The sequence below is a fragment of the Haemaphysalis longicornis genome, unplaced genomic scaffold, assembly GCF_048455015.1.
Source record: "Haemaphysalis longicornis isolate Haplotype H1 unplaced genomic scaffold, Haemaphysalis longicornis Haplotype H1 scaffold_7, whole genome shotgun sequence".
Taxonomy (NCBI): domain Eukaryota; kingdom Metazoa; phylum Arthropoda; class Arachnida; order Ixodida; family Ixodidae; genus Haemaphysalis; species Haemaphysalis longicornis.
The window spans coordinates 49,518,978-49,535,979 of NW_027526422.1; the positions used below are offsets into that span (position 1 = coordinate 49,518,978).

Genomic DNA, 17,002 nt, shown 5'->3' on the forward strand with positions numbered 1-17,002 from the left:
ATATATATATATATATATATATATATATATATATATATATATATATATATATATATTGTTTGGAAATGAGGGGCTCGTTAGGAAATACAGAAAGAAATGCCAGCAGTCTACAACGCCAAAGAAGGCATAGGGGAATGGTTAGACTATTTTTTTACCGTTAGTGATGTTACATTTTTTTTTATTAATTTACGTGAGAAAGAAAGAAAGAAAAACACGCGCCCAGATAAGGGGGGACCGAACCCACACCTTTCGATTAGATCTCGAATGCCTTACCAATTCGGCTATCTGGGCGACTGTGTTCTCTTTCACTTTCTGGGGTATTTATATGTAGTACATCTGTATCTGACGCTTGAGGGTGGTAGCCAGCGCCACTCAGACTACACGGGGAGAAGGGGACCTTCTTTTCAACCCCCGCGGCGTGACTCGAACGTTTACAGCCTGCCATGAGCGGGTAACTGGCGGAAAACCCTCTTATGCTACCTTGGCATCAAGGCTGCCAGAACAGAGGGCCTCGGTTCTGCCCGAGTGGTACAGAGGGCCCGCGTGGTACACCCCAGGGGTCAGTAATTTCCCCACTCATCTTTAATCTTGCCATACTACACTTTCCGCCACTTATACAACAAATTTCACACATACAGCACGCACTTTATGCAGACAATCTCACTATTCGGAGCACAGGTGGACCAATTGGTGAACAACAAGACGCCCTCCAAGAAGCCATTGATACCACAGACCTTACCGTCTGTGGTCTCAGTTGTGCACTACAGAAACCTGCCCATCTTCTACAAAAACGTACGCAAGGCCGTAAACGACAACCCCTCCCAGACCCAGAATTAAGCCTACATGACAGTCCCATCATAACTACCCCTACAATTCATGTTCTGGGACTTACTGTCCAATCAGACGGCGCAGGCATTTCTACCATCTATCACTTACAAGGAATGCTATTACAAATCCCTCACCTCATCAGACGCATTGCTAATCGTCGACAAGAACTGAAAGAAAACGATCTCATGCGCCTCATTCAAGCCTTAGTAATTAGCCGCATCACACACAGAACTCCATTTTTGGCTCTCAAGAATAACGAAATCCAAAAACTATACCTAATCGTCCGGTAACCTATTGTTACGTGGCGGCAGTGAAAATGAGACGAACGATTGTCCAGGATGATGGGCGATATATTTGCAGTATTTACAAGGCAGCCATGATCAAGCTCGCGCAGGCCGCGCCCCGCCGCCCTTTCGTCGTCCTCGTAGTTGTCGATGGTGGACCATGGCACCTTGGGGAATTGTCCAATTATGTTAATTAACGAATTAACAGGCATTTCGTAGCCCATGTTAGCGGGAACCTCAAATTAAATATGCTCGATACCTTCAGTTAGGCCACCCCTGCAGAAGTAGCCCTTTTTTACGCCAAGAAGTGCCCCTTGGCCGAAAAAAAGGAAGAGATGTAATGAAACAACCATCACATTGTGGCCTACAGCTCCCAATTTTGACCCTGCACGCGGCGTCATGAAATGAAACCTCTCCGATTATGTTGCTATAATAAGACAGCGCATAATGCATTACTGCACATGTTAGCCTTTGCTTAGGACTTTTGAAGCCAATGCCCCTAGTTACCCATTGCCCCTAAGTGACCCAAACAAACATATTTTCTACCGAAATACGAAAAACACACAACGCAGTTTGGGAAAAATTTCAACGAAGAGTTAGTGAGAAAGTACCCGAAGAAAAAAATAAAACAATACACGCTTAAAACCCTCCCCAGAATATTCAACCACTTTAACCTAACGAGACTTGACTAACAGTAAATTGCGCTGAAAAACGCATGTGCAGACACGGATTTCGAACACGCGAGATTAGTGGCATTAAAAGCCCAACTAGACGCAAATCTCAGAGGTTTTTCAGCGATCAAGGCAAGGGGCGGCATATATATATATATTGTTTCTTTTTTAACCTTTTGCTTAAAGAACACCAACGCGCATATGTCGTTTTTCTTTCATCATACGCCAATAGCGCGAAGCGCTGCCGGTAAGACAAAAGAAAGCACCGCAGGTTACGAAGTATGTAAAAAAAAAAAAAACTCGGATAGACGTAGGTCCTGTAAACGAGTATTCAAAAACCTAAGATCAAATGGTCGCGCAGAAGTGCAGGAATAGACGCACAAGGTCCGGATAACGAACAGCGTCTCCCACCACTGGCTTTTCTTCGCAGGCTCTTCGCACTGTTCGCAGCCACAAGGAGCACGTACCTGCGAAAAAGAAAAAAAAAAGAACAGACAGCACGTGAGAAAATATTAGCTTTCTTACGTAGCAAGCTAAAAGCCGAGGAACGCGTCTCGGCTCGCGCCTCGCGCCCTGATTTTGTGTGCGATCAACTTTGTGTAACTCCCAACAATTTTTTGCACCTCACGGGTTCCCCGTAACACACACAAAAGAGGCAAAATTAAATGATCACATTACCAACGAAGAACGAGTAACTACGTCTGTGTCTTTTTCGGTTCGTAATTTTTTTTTTCGGTCGGGGCTACCCGTACAGCAGTGCAAACTGCCATGAATGCCTCCCGCGGGAATGCTCGGCGCTCAGTGTTCACAGAGACCGCTGCCTGAGGACACTTGGCCCGTCACGACTACCAGACTACGAACTTCCGGTTGATCCACTCGGAGCTCGACTTCACCGAAAGCACCTGCTTGACATTCTGTTGATCTTCATCACAGAAACAGTAGTTGAGGACTGCTTTTAGGTGCCTTTCTTTCCCACGTTGGTCTCCCCCACTCATCACTTCCTACCCCATTTCTGATTCTTCACCGATGCCTCAGACCATGTCGAGAGGGCTTCTCTTTCTGCAATAAACGTGTGTCCATTCATTCATTCTTTTGTAGCATTAGTTCCCCTAGAAAAGTGACAAGTCCAGGGCGCGAACAACGCTGAGAGGGGCGACCGACGCGACACAACGTGCAACAACAGACGTGGAGGACACCAGTGACGCAGAAAACGAAGAAAAATTTTTTTTTTCATAAAATGCGTTAAAACTAAACAAAATAAAACCGAAGACCCTTCTAAAGTTAGCGAAGCAGAGCTCAAAAAATTGAAAGAGATTACCACCACCAAGCAAAGGGCGAGGCGGAACACTACCACGCCCGCGCACAAAGAACACACGAAAGCAGTCGTGCGTGTGCGTAACACCACGCAAATATTCGCGAGAATCAAAAAAATTAAATAGTACAAACAGCACCAACAAACCATGTCTGCTCTCAAAGAGCCCACAATAAAAATAAAGGGCAAAAAAATAGAGGCAGTGGGTACGACGGCAAGAAAAAAAAGGCTGCGAGGGCGAATCAGAAGCAAATACACGCTAGCGATGACCTAGAAGACATTCTAGGCAACCGCGTTAGAAAGATAGATGACCTTCCTCATCTTTAATTTCGTGCGAGCGAGCACCGCTCCGGCGCTTCTGCTACGCGCGAGGTAACGACTTTCGTCTCGAGAAGACACGCCGAGGACATGGAAACACAGGCGAAAAGGGGGAGGAGGCGGGAGAGCGATCAAGAGACGACAAGCCCGACTCAGAAGGGAGAAAAAAAAAAGTTCAACGAAGCAGCAGCAGAAAAATCTGAGATGTGAAGCAAGACACTTCGGAAACTAATGCAGCGGGAACAATTTCGTTAAACCATTTCTCTCACCCCGGCGTCTCCCTCCTGCCCCGTTTCCCCCCTCGCCCACTTTACCAACTTCATTTCCCTCCCTCCTTGGAGGTGCTTTTCTTTCTGTATTTCCTTCATCTGATACGGAGAGTGCGTTCTCTCATCCCCTTTTCGCTTTGCGAGTACTACCGCCGTGCTTTTTCTGAACCCCTCATTTAACTTTTAGGCAAGCACTTCTCGTCTAAGCTAACCCGCAGCGTTCTGCGCTCACCATCCGCCTTGATGCGTGTGGGTAGAGGAAGGCTTTGTGGAACCAAGGGCTTCGCCTCGTCCACTCAGCAGTCAAGAGTAGACCCCTAGGGCACTCGACCGTAGCGCCATAATAATACAAAGAAAACGTAGATGGGTGGTAGCGCAAGAATCGCCTCGAATCACGCTCCTTCGCTGTCCTCTCGCAAATGCCAACCCTCTTTGGAGCACCTCGATTACGAATAGAAGAGATACGTCGTTTGGAGATGCCGCGCGACAATACAGCCAAGAAACGACGTTCTTTTGGAAGATGAAGGAAAAAAATGAGGGTGTGAACTGAGCTTCGGCACGAGGAACGTTTGGGTCAAAGCACAAAGTGGGCTTTTTTAAATCATTATAATGATTGCTATCTCCCAGGCTTCGCTAATAGGTCGGTCGCGTTTTCCACTGACAACATTCGACCCAAGAACGTTACGATGTCGTCGAGGACAGGAAGTCTCCGTTTTGAGAAATGAAAATCAGTGAAATTAAACATTTGCGCAGGAAAACAACTTCTAGATGGTAATATAAGCCGGGAAATAAACGTACTATACGAAAGAAAAATACAGGTCTCCCGGTAAAAACTTCAAAAATTACACAAAAATGAATCAAAACTTAATAGAAGCGTATAATAGGACCGTAGTTATGAATACGACGGATAGCATTCAGGGCACGCCGTAAGCGAAAACACCCGTGTGTACGAGATTTCGGCGCACGTTAAAGAAGGTCCCCAGGTGGTCAAAATGAATCCGGAGCCGTCAACCACGGCGCGCCTCATCGCCTGTGTAGCGTAGGCGCGTTAAACCCCACAATCAATTAAGGGCACCCCAGAAAGTGCGCGCTGAGAGCTTATCTTAAATATATTGGCACGACCTAACCAAACTAGTTTTTTTGTTATCGGTCAAATCAGAGTTTCGATAGCGTCAGTCTCACCTCTCCTTAAACAGCGTGATAAGTTAAGCCCCTAATCTAGCCATCTATAAATGTTAGCCACCGGTGCATGACAAAACCAAACAGAAGTCTGGGGAAACGCGACGGGGTTCGTTTGCCCTCGGATACTGCCCAAACACTGACGTCCATTGGGCCCTGCCTACACGCACATAATTACTGGGCTGACAGTGAGCCTAATCAAACAAAAATCTCTCAAAGCGACAAATCTTTCAGTACCTTCTTTATTTGCGTAATTCTGCAATTGCGTTCTTCTAGGCTCTCTAACTGAGCCAATGCGTAACAGTTTTTTTTTTTTGTTTAAAATGACCAAATCGGCGTTTTAGGCACCGAAGCTAAACCTAGGATATATGAGGCACGCCGTCGTGGAAAGATACGGGCTATTTTAAACACCTTGGTGATTTTTAAAGTTGCCTAACACAATAACTATCGACCGCAAGGTCAGGCTTCGCAGAGATAAACATCCGCGCAAGCGCAATAGAGGCGAATCAATCCCTGGCCACGAGGCGGAAATTTTTTAAGTAAGGTAAACGCAGCCGTCGATCAGGAATGGTATTAGGTGTTGATATCAAATACAACAGTGGGGGTTCCTGTTCGCTGGGCCTGAAAGTATGGGTGGCCTGAACTGCCTCACGACTTTTCTAATACTAGGTGGACGGATATGCAGAGCCGCCGAGATGCCTAGACAAACGCGACGGGCCTCCTTTAATTCCACTCTGTCCATACATGCGAGCAGGCACACATTTTTAATGCCTGCTCATATCTTCTTATGTACAGTGTACAGCAATGCCGACTTACTTGGAATAACCCTGGCCTCACAGAAGCATCTCATCAACGACTACGAGAAACCGCTCATCGGCGTCTTGAGAAAAGAACGCCATGGGAGGTTTGCTTCACCGCAACAAGACCACTGTTGTAATAAAGCCAGTTTCAGGGTATAAGTTGGTCTCGAAGATTGAAGCTTTGTCTCTTCCACTAATGGGGAAAAGGGGCCGTGAGAGCGATTCCCGGCCACGACAGCAGAACTTATGATGGAGAAGGTTTACCGGGACAACATCTGAATTGGGGTGCGCCCAAAAACGATCCAGCTGTTTTGACTCATCCGGCGCTGCCCGCCTACAGACCCGCAATTGTTTCGCCGCGTTAAACACGAAACCTGAAAAATGCATTCCTACCCCCAATGGAGTTGTGGCTGAGCGTTAAAGGCCAACTGCACTCAAAATTTCGACTTCTTGAAAACCCTATTTCCGTATAGTCTGCTTAAAAAGAAAGCAACATGCAAAATACAACAGCTGAAATACGCACGTGGACGCCGCAAGCGGCCAGCAAAAATCGGCGATTTTGAAACCGAAACCGAGGAGAGCGCGGCCATTGCAGTGACGTTGCAGCCGTCCAGCGAGCGGCCGGACGGTCACCAGTTCGGGAGAATGTCTGCGCGCAAGCTCTACGCGCGCACGGGGCAGCAGAGCTCGACCGGTTCTCCCGCTGCGTGGCTGGCCAGAGGAAAAAGCCACCGCCGGCTGGAACGTCAGAGGCGCGTCATGCCTGTTTACGCGATCCGCCGGAAGGTGCAGAGTGGTCTGCGGCGGAGCTTTTTTAAACGCTTCTGACTGATTAACAAGCTAATAACAACTAAAGGAGAGTTTTGTTTGTAACAGAGTCATCAATTCGTACCCGTTTATAAATAAGAAGCCATAGTAGGTGACATCGTACGGGACTCCGTATTCAATTTTATTTCTCACCGTAAGAGATGACGATACAAACGTGTAACGCCTCGCGTAGTGTCCTCTGACCCTTCAGGAATGGTGAATTGAAATGAAACACTGCGTAGAGTAAAGTAACCCCAGAGAAGGGGAAATAAACAACGGTCCTAGGCCTGCCCTCGGCCTCGGTACGAAGAGTGAGGGGGGGAAGAAGGGCAGGAGAGAGAAAAATGAAATGAAATGAATGAATGAATGAATGAATGAATGAATGAATGAATGAATGAAGGAAGGAAGGAAGGAAGGAAGGAAGGAAGGAAGGAAGGAAGGAATGAATGAATGAATGAATGAATGAATGAATGAATCTTTATTAACATACGGATGGCGACTCGGCCTAAGAGGGGGCGGGTGGGGAGGGTGGTGTTAAATAAGTCGGGACAAGCTTACATTCCAGATGGACGCCAGTGGCGAGAGCTAATGCCCACAAGAAGGCAAACACCTGCTTGGCTGTGGCTACAGGTGGATAAAGCCAGTCCTCCAAACACGTGGCGCTGCTGGGTTTGCAAGAGGTGCGCTTCGCGTGCAGTCCTAGACACTTCCAAAGCAGATGATCAATGTTGGGTGTGGCTCCTAGGGAGCACGTCACGCACGTGGGTGGTGTCATGGCCGGCGGGGGTGAATTACTTGAGGTAGTGGCTGGGAGAACGGGTGGCCGCCCTTTCTTTGGTATGTAAGAGTGCCACTTGAAAAGAATGTCCTCTGCAAGCGCCGCCCTAGCCCGAGCCTTGTGGATCAGAACCTGAAGGCCACGTGGCAGTCCTGGAGGTAAGGGGTAGGGATGCGGCTGCTTGAGTCGAGCTCTAGCACATCGCTGGTAGGTTGCACGGGCTTCAAAGGGGTACAAGTTGGGGTGGCGATGAGGCAAAACTTGGTGGTAGCGGGTGAAAATAACATCGCCATTTCTAAAAATAAAATAAAAATAACAATTAATACATAAAATAAAAAATGGCAAGAGACAAAAACAAAAAGCTAAAATAGGTACAAGAACTTAACACGGTCCAGACTACTAAAGCTACTCTGTCCCTGAACCACCTCGCTGTAGGTCTTCCGCGAAAATGTGGTGGACAGAATGACCCGCAATAAGGCAGTACATACAGGCCGCCAGGGAACTAACGGGGCACGAAGGCAGGAGACGAGAGATCACCAATACGGCAGGCGCCGGCCTCATCCTGACACAGCACTAATATGGCTGAGGCACGTGTTGTTTTCCTTTCTGGCGGCTCGCTCGGATGTCATGGCGGAGCCGCCTTTCTCTTTCTTTCACGCCGCTCAACTCATCGCTCCCCGCGAGAGCCAACACACGCCTACGCGTGCCGCCCAGAGAGAAGGAGATAAGTTTCCCGGAGCGGCTAAAGATAACACGCCCACGCACGAAAGGCGGGAAAATGAGGAGGAAGTGAAGGAAGAATAGCAGCAAAAGAAAAAAAAAACCGAGAGTAAACTAGTTGATGGGTTCGTAAACAGAGCGGCCTGCCCGCCACGCGTCCGACACCGCGCTCCGCGGATGGAATTACGCCTTCCGTGTCCGGATAAATACAAGGCGACGCTGTTGTAGTTGCGTACCGTTCAGCTACCGACAGACCGGCGAGATCAGAAATGACGGGGGCGAAACAATGGCTAGAAAGCAAGAATAGCGACGCGCGCACTCTTGCCTTGGTTACCTAACCAGAGAACAAACCTTTACCGCGGCGTTTGCTCTCTTCCTCAGCTGAACTCCTCCTCATAGTTGTTTAACCAGGGAAGTCGAGAAATGACATTGGCTGTCTCTCACAGATAAAAAGAAATTTGAGCAGCGGCAACACCCAGCTGCTGCTAATGTCAACATCAGCAGGCCGATTTATTTTTTCCGGAAGTCTGCTATTCCGCTTCCCGCCGTTTCACAAATGATTACAGCTTTCACATGGCTCGTTCACATTAGTAGAGCTCGGTGCTGTGTACACAGTGTCGCTCATGAGTCCACCGCCTATTTTCATATTCTTTAATCGACCCTCGCTAATTGCTCTCGACGCAACAACAATGTCGTTTCACGGCCAATGCTGATACCTAGTTGGAAGGCCGCTTATTCGATTCGATTGTATGGTGTAACGCGCCGACGCAACGCAGGCGAAGAGGCGCGTCGTAGTGGAGGGCTCCGGATTATTGTTGACCACCTGGGGATCTTTCACGTGCACCGAAATTTCGTCCACACGGGCGTTTTTGCTTTTCGCGTCCATCAGAAAAACGGCCACCGCGGCCGGGAATCGAACCCGCGACCTCGTGCTCAGCAGCGCTAAGCCTTAGCCACTGAGCCACCGCGGCGGGTGGAAGACCGCTTATGATTCTCTTCAACTAGACCTAGTTTCTTCGCCAATCCCCGAGAAGACACAGCCATTTCACGGCAAATGGTGGTCCAATTCTCACTGACGATGACATAATCTCTCGGGACGCGGCACTGTCACTGTAAGAAAAAAAAGTAGCACAGGAGCTAACCGAAGGCTTAATAAATATGGCCGGGGAAACTAGCCTGACTACTATTTTGACAACTATCCGGCCAACTAGCCTGGGCATAGAGCTAGTTGTCTTTCTCCTCACCAACCTTTCTTTTGATCCAACAGCCTGTGACTAAATGCGCTCCTATAGCGAGTTCTTCAGCAGCTGCTTTTATACTAGTTGCCCGATTTTCACCTGAGGCACAATCAAGCTAATACGATAAACACATCCGTACAATACAAATGATTCACACCGAAGACGACCCAACAATCTCTGCGCAGCCTAATGGTATATATTTTGTCAAAGGCACGCTCGTCTGTACAGGACAGGTGCGGTCAGAAGCAATTGGAACACAGGAGCTGTGGCCTAGCCGTATTGCAGCGCCGCGTACCTTCACCGGCGGTAACCGAAAGGAACAGAACACGCATGCACGCATGCCGACGGCCACAGCCCATCTACACCTCTCAGCGCGTTTATTTAAAGGGACTCTGCCACACTTCCGATAAACGCTTTTACTCTTTCCTTTGCTTCCCGAAGCACTGTCAAAGCCACAGTTATCGCCAAGCACGGAGCGGCACCGTGTGATTGGGTCGTCGCAGCAGATGCGCCTTCCGTTTCTGCTTTGCTTTTGTTGCGTTCTTGTTAAAGTGGCTATCGAATGAGTTCATTTCTGCAAGTGAAGGAAAGCCGGCCAATAGCCGCTACACCAACGCAATGACGTAATTTCAGCTGTGAACGCAAAGACTGGGAAAAAGAAAAAAACCTTTCGAGCAAGCTTCAATGTTATCTGATGGGCATAGAGCAGTAATTTTTTGGCCGAGTTACTAATGGATGGATCGGTTGACTACATTCCCAGCATTTAGGAGTGAAAAAAAAAAGTTATAAAAAGTGTTGCAAGGTCCCTTTCACGTGGCTGCAAGCTTCGTACACAGCATAGTGGTTTCGGCGATAGTGCTTTAGCAGAGACGCATCTGGCAGCGTCTGTCGCACACTTCGAGCGCATGCGAGCTGCCGGAGAAGCAGCGCGACCATAGGGAACTTAAACGACCTTTTTTTTTTTTTCATTTCAGAATTCTTCTTTACCCGTGTCTACTTTCAGCGACCTCGCTGGTGCCAGTATGCTGTTTGCGATGCACGTGTAGCCATGTCAAATGCGACGGGTTCAGAAGTATGAATGCGGTGCCTGCATGTCCGCTCTGCACCTTGCGGGTACCGCTGGAGCAGCTGCCCGGCGCTCCGATACGGTTCAGCCACAGCTTCCTTGTTCCATTTTCTTCTGGAGGGACGTGTACAGTCGCCAAAAACACGTGTTCGTTTGCGCAGTGTGAACTCTGAAGTCAATACTCGGCCACAAGGAAAAAGAGGAACCGACTAAGGGCTTTTTGTTTTATTCAAACTGCAAGTTTAGAAAGCAGTCACCATTAGTCAACATTTTCCGACTGGAAACACGTACGGAGGACGATCGCGAAATACTAGGAAACGGAGGATTGTTGAAACTGTGCTTACCACTGCAGCAACACTAGGATTTATAGGACGACGAAGAAAACAAGCAACACTACAGCTTAGTTGTCAGCGTACCAGCACAAATAATGATGGGGTCACACGGATGAATGTTGAATATGGTGGGCTCATACAACTTCGTTATATATATTATACTCATTTCACAAAGGTTCCTCCCGCCCTCGCCCTCTACAATGACAACCGCACACTCTTCTTTGCTTTCTCAGACATGGTTGTGCATTGCTCAAGCTCTCTTGATTACGTTACAACTTTATTGCAAAACTCTTGCCAAAGTAATAGTGTGTCAGAAAGTCAGCCGTATGTCCCGTCAAGAACGTCAGGGATAGAAACAAGAAAAAAAAAAAGGCCAGTAAGTTTCCTAGTTAGAACTCTACATTGGCAAAACTTCCTTGACAAACTGTCGGCAAAAAAAAAAAAGAGAACAATTTACGAAGAAGCAGTGGCCGGGTCTAATGAAAAATAGAGGCAAGACAAAAGGCGCCATTTCCCCGGCGAAGGAGGACGAAGAGGAGGAGGGGGGGGATGTGGGCGCAGTCAGGACGTGATGGAGAAAAGATCCAAGAAAAGGGCACAACGGAGGAAAACTCGCACGCGACTGCCGTATAAAGCAGAGTTTGGACACAACTCACGTTACTCACTTGACCTGCGAGGCCGTCGAACGGAGGGAAGGGAAGACGTAGGAGGGCGAGCGCGTTCTTCGGCAGAACCCACACCACGCACGAGGCGTCATAATAGGGGCAGCGCCAACAGTGTCCGCCCGGACAACCATCTCGGGGAGTTCACGGGAACAGTCGGCGGGCTGACGAAAGGAACCGGGGGAAGATAGGTTGGAAGAAGAGAGGGGGAGTCGAAATGGGACGGCGCGCCAGCAGAGAAATCGAAGCAGCGACCGAGAAGACCAAGGACTCGCTGTTACCGACTCCGCCGCCTCTACGCGCAAGGCAGCGGCAGATCTTTCTTTTGTCTTCGCTTTCCCCTCTTCATACGGTCGAAGAGAAAAGGCAGTAGAGAGAACGAAACAGAGGGAGGGTAAATAAGGAGAAATTGTGGAACGCGTCCCAGTGGAGAGAGCGGCAAAAGGCGCACGCCGTGGGCTATTTAGAGGGAGAGGGGAAAGGGTGGAATCGAATGACAAAGTCTAGCAGGGTAGCAGTGCAGGGTGCTGGGCCGAGTGAGAACTGACGGGAGAAAACACACACGCCAAAAGGTACGACTCCCACAAAAGACCTGCGCGCTCGCAGCAACGTCTACGGAATAGAACCGAAAGAATCAGTAAGAAGACGAGAGAAAAAAGTAACGCAACGCGAAAACAGTTAGAACGGTAGAGAGAAAGTAATGCTACGCCCTGAGAAAAGGTGCACACGGCCGTTGGGGAAACAATGGGGAAGAAAAGGGAGGCAAGCCAGGGAAAGGGCAGGGGCAAATGAAGACCAGAGGATGAGAAGAGCAGGATGAGGAGGACCCGGAGGTCGTGAGCTTGCGCCGTGCCCGTGCGCCATATTTCAAGACGACGGGCGCCTGGAGACCTGGACGACGGCGAAGACGACGTCTGCAGGCGTTGGTCCGAGGGAAAGTACATTTGAAGGAACGGGCCGAAGAACCTATAGAGACGGGGGCGGAGGGGGAGTTCGAAGGAGAAGTAACCGGGCGGCTCTTCGAGAGCTCCTGGTTAAGTATATAAGGCGGTATGTCTCGGATATGTTGTCTTCATCCAAGTTCGTTTCCTTCGCAGGGCGTAATAACCAAGTTTTCCCCCACCAATATGACGGTAGAAGAAGCGAATGCTAGGGCAAGTGACGCGATAGTAATACGCAATAGCAACAGGACAGGGAAAATTCCCTTCCGACTTGTGGGAGCGATAACACGAAAAAAAAGGGCCCCAGGTGGAGGAAAGAGGAAAAAAAAAAAAAGGCTCCTATCCACGCTGTGAAGGTGTTTGGACTACGAAGCTCTAAACGACACCCACAACGATTACCCATAAGATAGAGAGAGAGAGAGAGAGAGAGTAAACATTTATTTTCTGAAAGTTGGGTGAGGGTAAAAAGGGGGTTTGCGATCAAGAACTTTGCGGGGATAAAATGGTCACAGTTGGCACAGGACCGAGGTAATTGGAGAATAATGGGAGAGGCCTTTGCCCTGCAGTGGGCGTAGATCGGCTGGTGATGATGATGAAAAAGGGGGTTAAAAGAAGACGGGCATGGGCGGCCTTCCTAGTCCGGTAGGCCACGTGCCACGGCCGCTGACCTAGTACCCATGAGGCGTCACTTGAATTCACAGACGTGACTCTACAAAGAGTGAAACCAGAGACTGTGGCAGCCGTTACCATGGGTTTCGCGGGGGCGACGTCCGCGTAACCGAGTGACCAAACGCTGCAGCGACGGCAGAAAGAAAACGGAGAAAACAGTCTGCGAAGGGCGAGGAGAAGGACGGAACGCGCGGCGATGATGTCATCTAGCTCACTGCCTCCCCCTCCCTCTTGTTTCATGCGTCGCCGACAAGGAGTGCCCTCCCCGCCCTCCTCCTCCCCAGACTCTGTTCCGTTCACCGCTAATCCAAACCACGTGTGAACGCCGTAATCATAAATTATGCGGTTTGCACTTCCCACGAGGACTTCGAACGCGCGCAGGTGGTAGACCCGCCGCTGTGCTCGTTGAGTACAGCGTCTGTCTCCCCGTTTGCTCGTCTGGAAATAGCTTAGTCGGTAAGCCGACGGGCTGTCGCTCCGTTTCTCTCATTGGGTCCAGGCTCGATTCCTGGCGGTGCCAGTAATTTCTTTCATTTAGCCTGGCGTTTTTTGCTGACGCGGAAACGAAAATTTCTTTGGGTGGTAGAGGTATACTGCTGCGCAGTAAAAAGCGAATGTGGTAATGCATCCGCACGTGCCTGCGTAGGTGTGCGTGCATTTTTTCAGCATCCCAACACGAGGACTCCAGGGACCAAACGGCAGCGCTCTTGATTGGAGTTTCCGGCTGGAGCAAGAAGCAGTCGACCCCATAGTTACGAACATTCCATATGCATACGTCTGTGTACGGCGAGTTGCAGAAATTCAATAAACAGTTATGAACGTGCAAGAAATTGCAGACCTAAGTCTTCATTGAAACTGGGCTCCCTCCCACATGTCGAAGCTACATTTGAATTATGCCGCGCGATGTATTCCAGGGCTGTAAACGGACGCATTTTGACCAACAGGGCATCTTTAACAACACGCGCCCCTAACAGTGGAAAGAACGGCCATAGCTGCTGGGTATCGAACTCGTTTACTTCGTACTCAGTAGGTCAAAGCTTTAACCAGTGAGCTACCGCGACTGGTTCTTTAGAAGGGACTGGGCAAGCAGGTGTAAATGCGAATCAAACCATGGGACTAAAGCTATAAAGCCAGCCACACAACCAAATTTAATACGAGTATGCCTGAGAAGGGCCATAAAGATAAAAATCTAAGTTCGGTTTATCGCAAACTTCAAACAAATAACAGACATCATAAGGAAAACAGTTGCAGCAGCGGCGACTACTCAATCACTTTCCGGCGGCCTCTTTATGACGTCACAAAATAAGCCACCGCCAAGAAACATGGCAGGACAACTGATTGTAGAGGGGCATCTAATGTGATCGTATCATTTGAATGCCAACGTGTAGTTAACACGCACTGATAACTGTGGTTTTAAAGACGATAGTTTTTTTGGGCTACTTAAACGCAAAAATTTTGGTCTGTCTGTCTGTCTGTCTGTCTGTCTGTCTGTCTGTCTGTCTGTCTGTCTGTCTGTCTGTCTGTCTGTCTGTCTGTCTGTCTGTCTGTCTGTCTGTCTGTCCGTCTGTCCGTCCGTCTGTCCGTCCGTCCGTCTGTCTGTCTGTCTGTCTGTCTGTCTGTCTGTCTGTCTGTCTGTCTGTCTCTGACTCGATTCAGCCACCCAGCCAAAGTCAAACAGAAGCTGCGCAATACTCTTACATACCCACACCCAAATCTAAACGTGTAGGTCCGGTGTTATTGTTCATACTTGTCAACATTGTTAGAAAAGAACTAGACATTACGTAAATATGAGGGCGAAAATAAAAAAAATAAAACCCGTTCCACCCAATGTGAAAGCTGTAGAAAGTGCAGAGCAGTGATTCACCATAATGGGCTGTACCGCCGTTATCCGCTTACTGAGAAGGAAAGTTTGACATCAACCTGAATGCAGCCGTACGGCTAGAAAGGAAAGCTATACAGCTTTCTCAGAAGCTTCGCAGTTGAAGAAAAATTCGTCCTGGTCCAGGATTCGTCCTGATCCAGGAGAATTTTTCTTCAACTGCGAAGTTTCTGAGAAAGCTGTATAGCTTTCTTTTGTAGCCGTACGGCTGCATTCAGGTGGATGTCAAACTTTCCTTCGCAGAAACTTACTTCACCTTGGGGATTTCCCCTAAATCCGGTCGATTATATCCGCTTACTGCTACCACACCATGCAATTCAAATTTCCCGCCTTCGCAGTGCTCGCGCACCCCCTGCCTGAAACTGCGCCAGCGGGAGTTCTGTTCTCCTTGTGCTTTTCCTCCCACAAGTGCCGGCGTTGCGCTGCCACATTTTGCGTTTACTATCGAAAAAACCAACCCAACGGGCGTCCTTAACTAAAGGAACGCGGGCGCTGCCGGTTAATTACGTATATTTTTCCTCGATTGTACGTATAGTTTTCTGTGCGCTAAATAACGGGAATATGTATGACAAGCGCCAGCGTTTCGCGAGTGTCGAACGCATATCTATATAAACCGCTTGAGTTTCGAAGCCTCTGGGGTACGCCGCGAACAACAGCGTTATTGGTCACTGTCGCAAGAAATCTGAAAATTTTTCAATATATTTTGTTAATGTTTCTTCGGTTAAATACACTTTTCGTAGCTGGAATGTAGCTGAGTGTGTTACCAAAAGCTAGTTCTTTCAAAGTGAACCAGGTTATACATATTATGGTTATTTTGATTTATTTTTATAGCATGAGATCGTCATGCCCAAAAAGCGCCAATACTCCCAGGCCTCCTCGTAGTAAATCGCTCCACCACGCCGTTGAGACATGACAAATAGCTCCGCTCGAAGCCTTTTTAACACGAAACCTCTTAACATTTTAAAGACGCCTTCGAAACACCGAGAGCAACTTAGATTGCAAATTTAGCGGCGTGAAACATACAGAATGCAAGATGGATCCACATAAAAGAGTGCATCGGTACGCTGGAAACTGAGGTAAATATTTACGTTTCGCGCAAGCTTAAATACCGCAAACAAGAAACCAGACACGCTATTCTCCCAGCAGGTTTATAAAGGAGAAAAAATCCAGGCCCTTAGCATTCATTACCATGTTCTCGAGCTGCTCTGTTCTCCCGCGTAAAGTCATTACGTGGCCTCTGTAACGCGTCCGCACACATAAAAAGACAGGGACTAGAAGAGGTAAACGTACAACGAAACTCAGGAGGAAGCATTGCGTCGCGAGAAACGCATGTACCACCACGGCGAATTACTATATACTGCCGTGATACGGCGAGCTCTTTTTTTCCCCAACTTCCGTTTTCGTCTGCCATTTCTTCCCCGCCTTTTCTTAGACGCACAGACGCACTCTGTTCCGCACCATAGGGAAGACTCAGATCCCCCGAGTTCCATGCTCTTCCTTTTTTTGCTCACCCTCTCTCCTAATGATCTAATGCCCATGGGCCTCGTACCCGTACACGCTCACAATGTTGGCCCTTCCGAATACGGCCTCTAACATTTTTTTTTGTTGCTAGTCGCCTCCGTTCTAGTTCTATGCTACCACTGCACACACTAGATTCGTCCTACTCGTCTCTTGTGCAGCTGCACAGCTGGACAGAAGGCGCCGGTCTATCATGATTGGTGCGTGTTCGAGATACAAAAAAGCGCGTAGTACTTCGGTACCAGAAGGCCATTCGAGGCCTCTGGGTCTGCGAAAACAGTACGAAGACGTTCCGGACGGCGCAGTCCTTCGTTGTGCCCTATAATTAGGCGGGCCGTGTTTTATGCCCAGTATCAACACCGCGGAAAGAGAAAAAAAGAAAATAGGAGGGGGGAGCGAAGCAGGACGAACAACCTCCAGGCGCCGCCGTTAGCCGCCAGGGCTTAACAGCTGTGGAGTGGTGATATACAGGGAGCATCAGTTAAAATGATCAAGGCAGTACGAAGCGAGCAAAAGTTTCCGAAGTTCTGCTTCTAGACGGGGTATTGTTTTCAGATAGCCGTCCTTCGCTCCTCCGTCTAGAACGTCAGAAAACGGCGCGTTTTAGTCGGTGTGCATGGTTTTACTATAGTTCGCTTTAAATTATATAAATAATAAATAATTTTCTTCACATATAGACGTACTTCAATGAGTAGCACAGAAGTGTTCACAGCCGGGAGTAGATAAGGATG

General features: G+C 48.5%; 1 protein-coding gene across 1 annotated transcript in view; it reads right to left on the bottom strand.

Moving 5' to 3' along the window:
- Positions 1-566: 566 nt before the first annotated feature.
- Positions 567-17,002, bottom strand: part of LOC144144289 (uncharacterized) — a 280,163-nt gene continuing 263,727 nt past the window's right edge. The window contains exon 3 of the mRNA XM_077675653.1: positions 567-2,250. Coding sequence (XP_077531779.1) covers positions 2,129-2,250 — 122 coding nt within the window. The 3' untranslated portion in view covers positions 567-2,128. The remainder of the gene's footprint in view (positions 2,251-17,002) is intronic.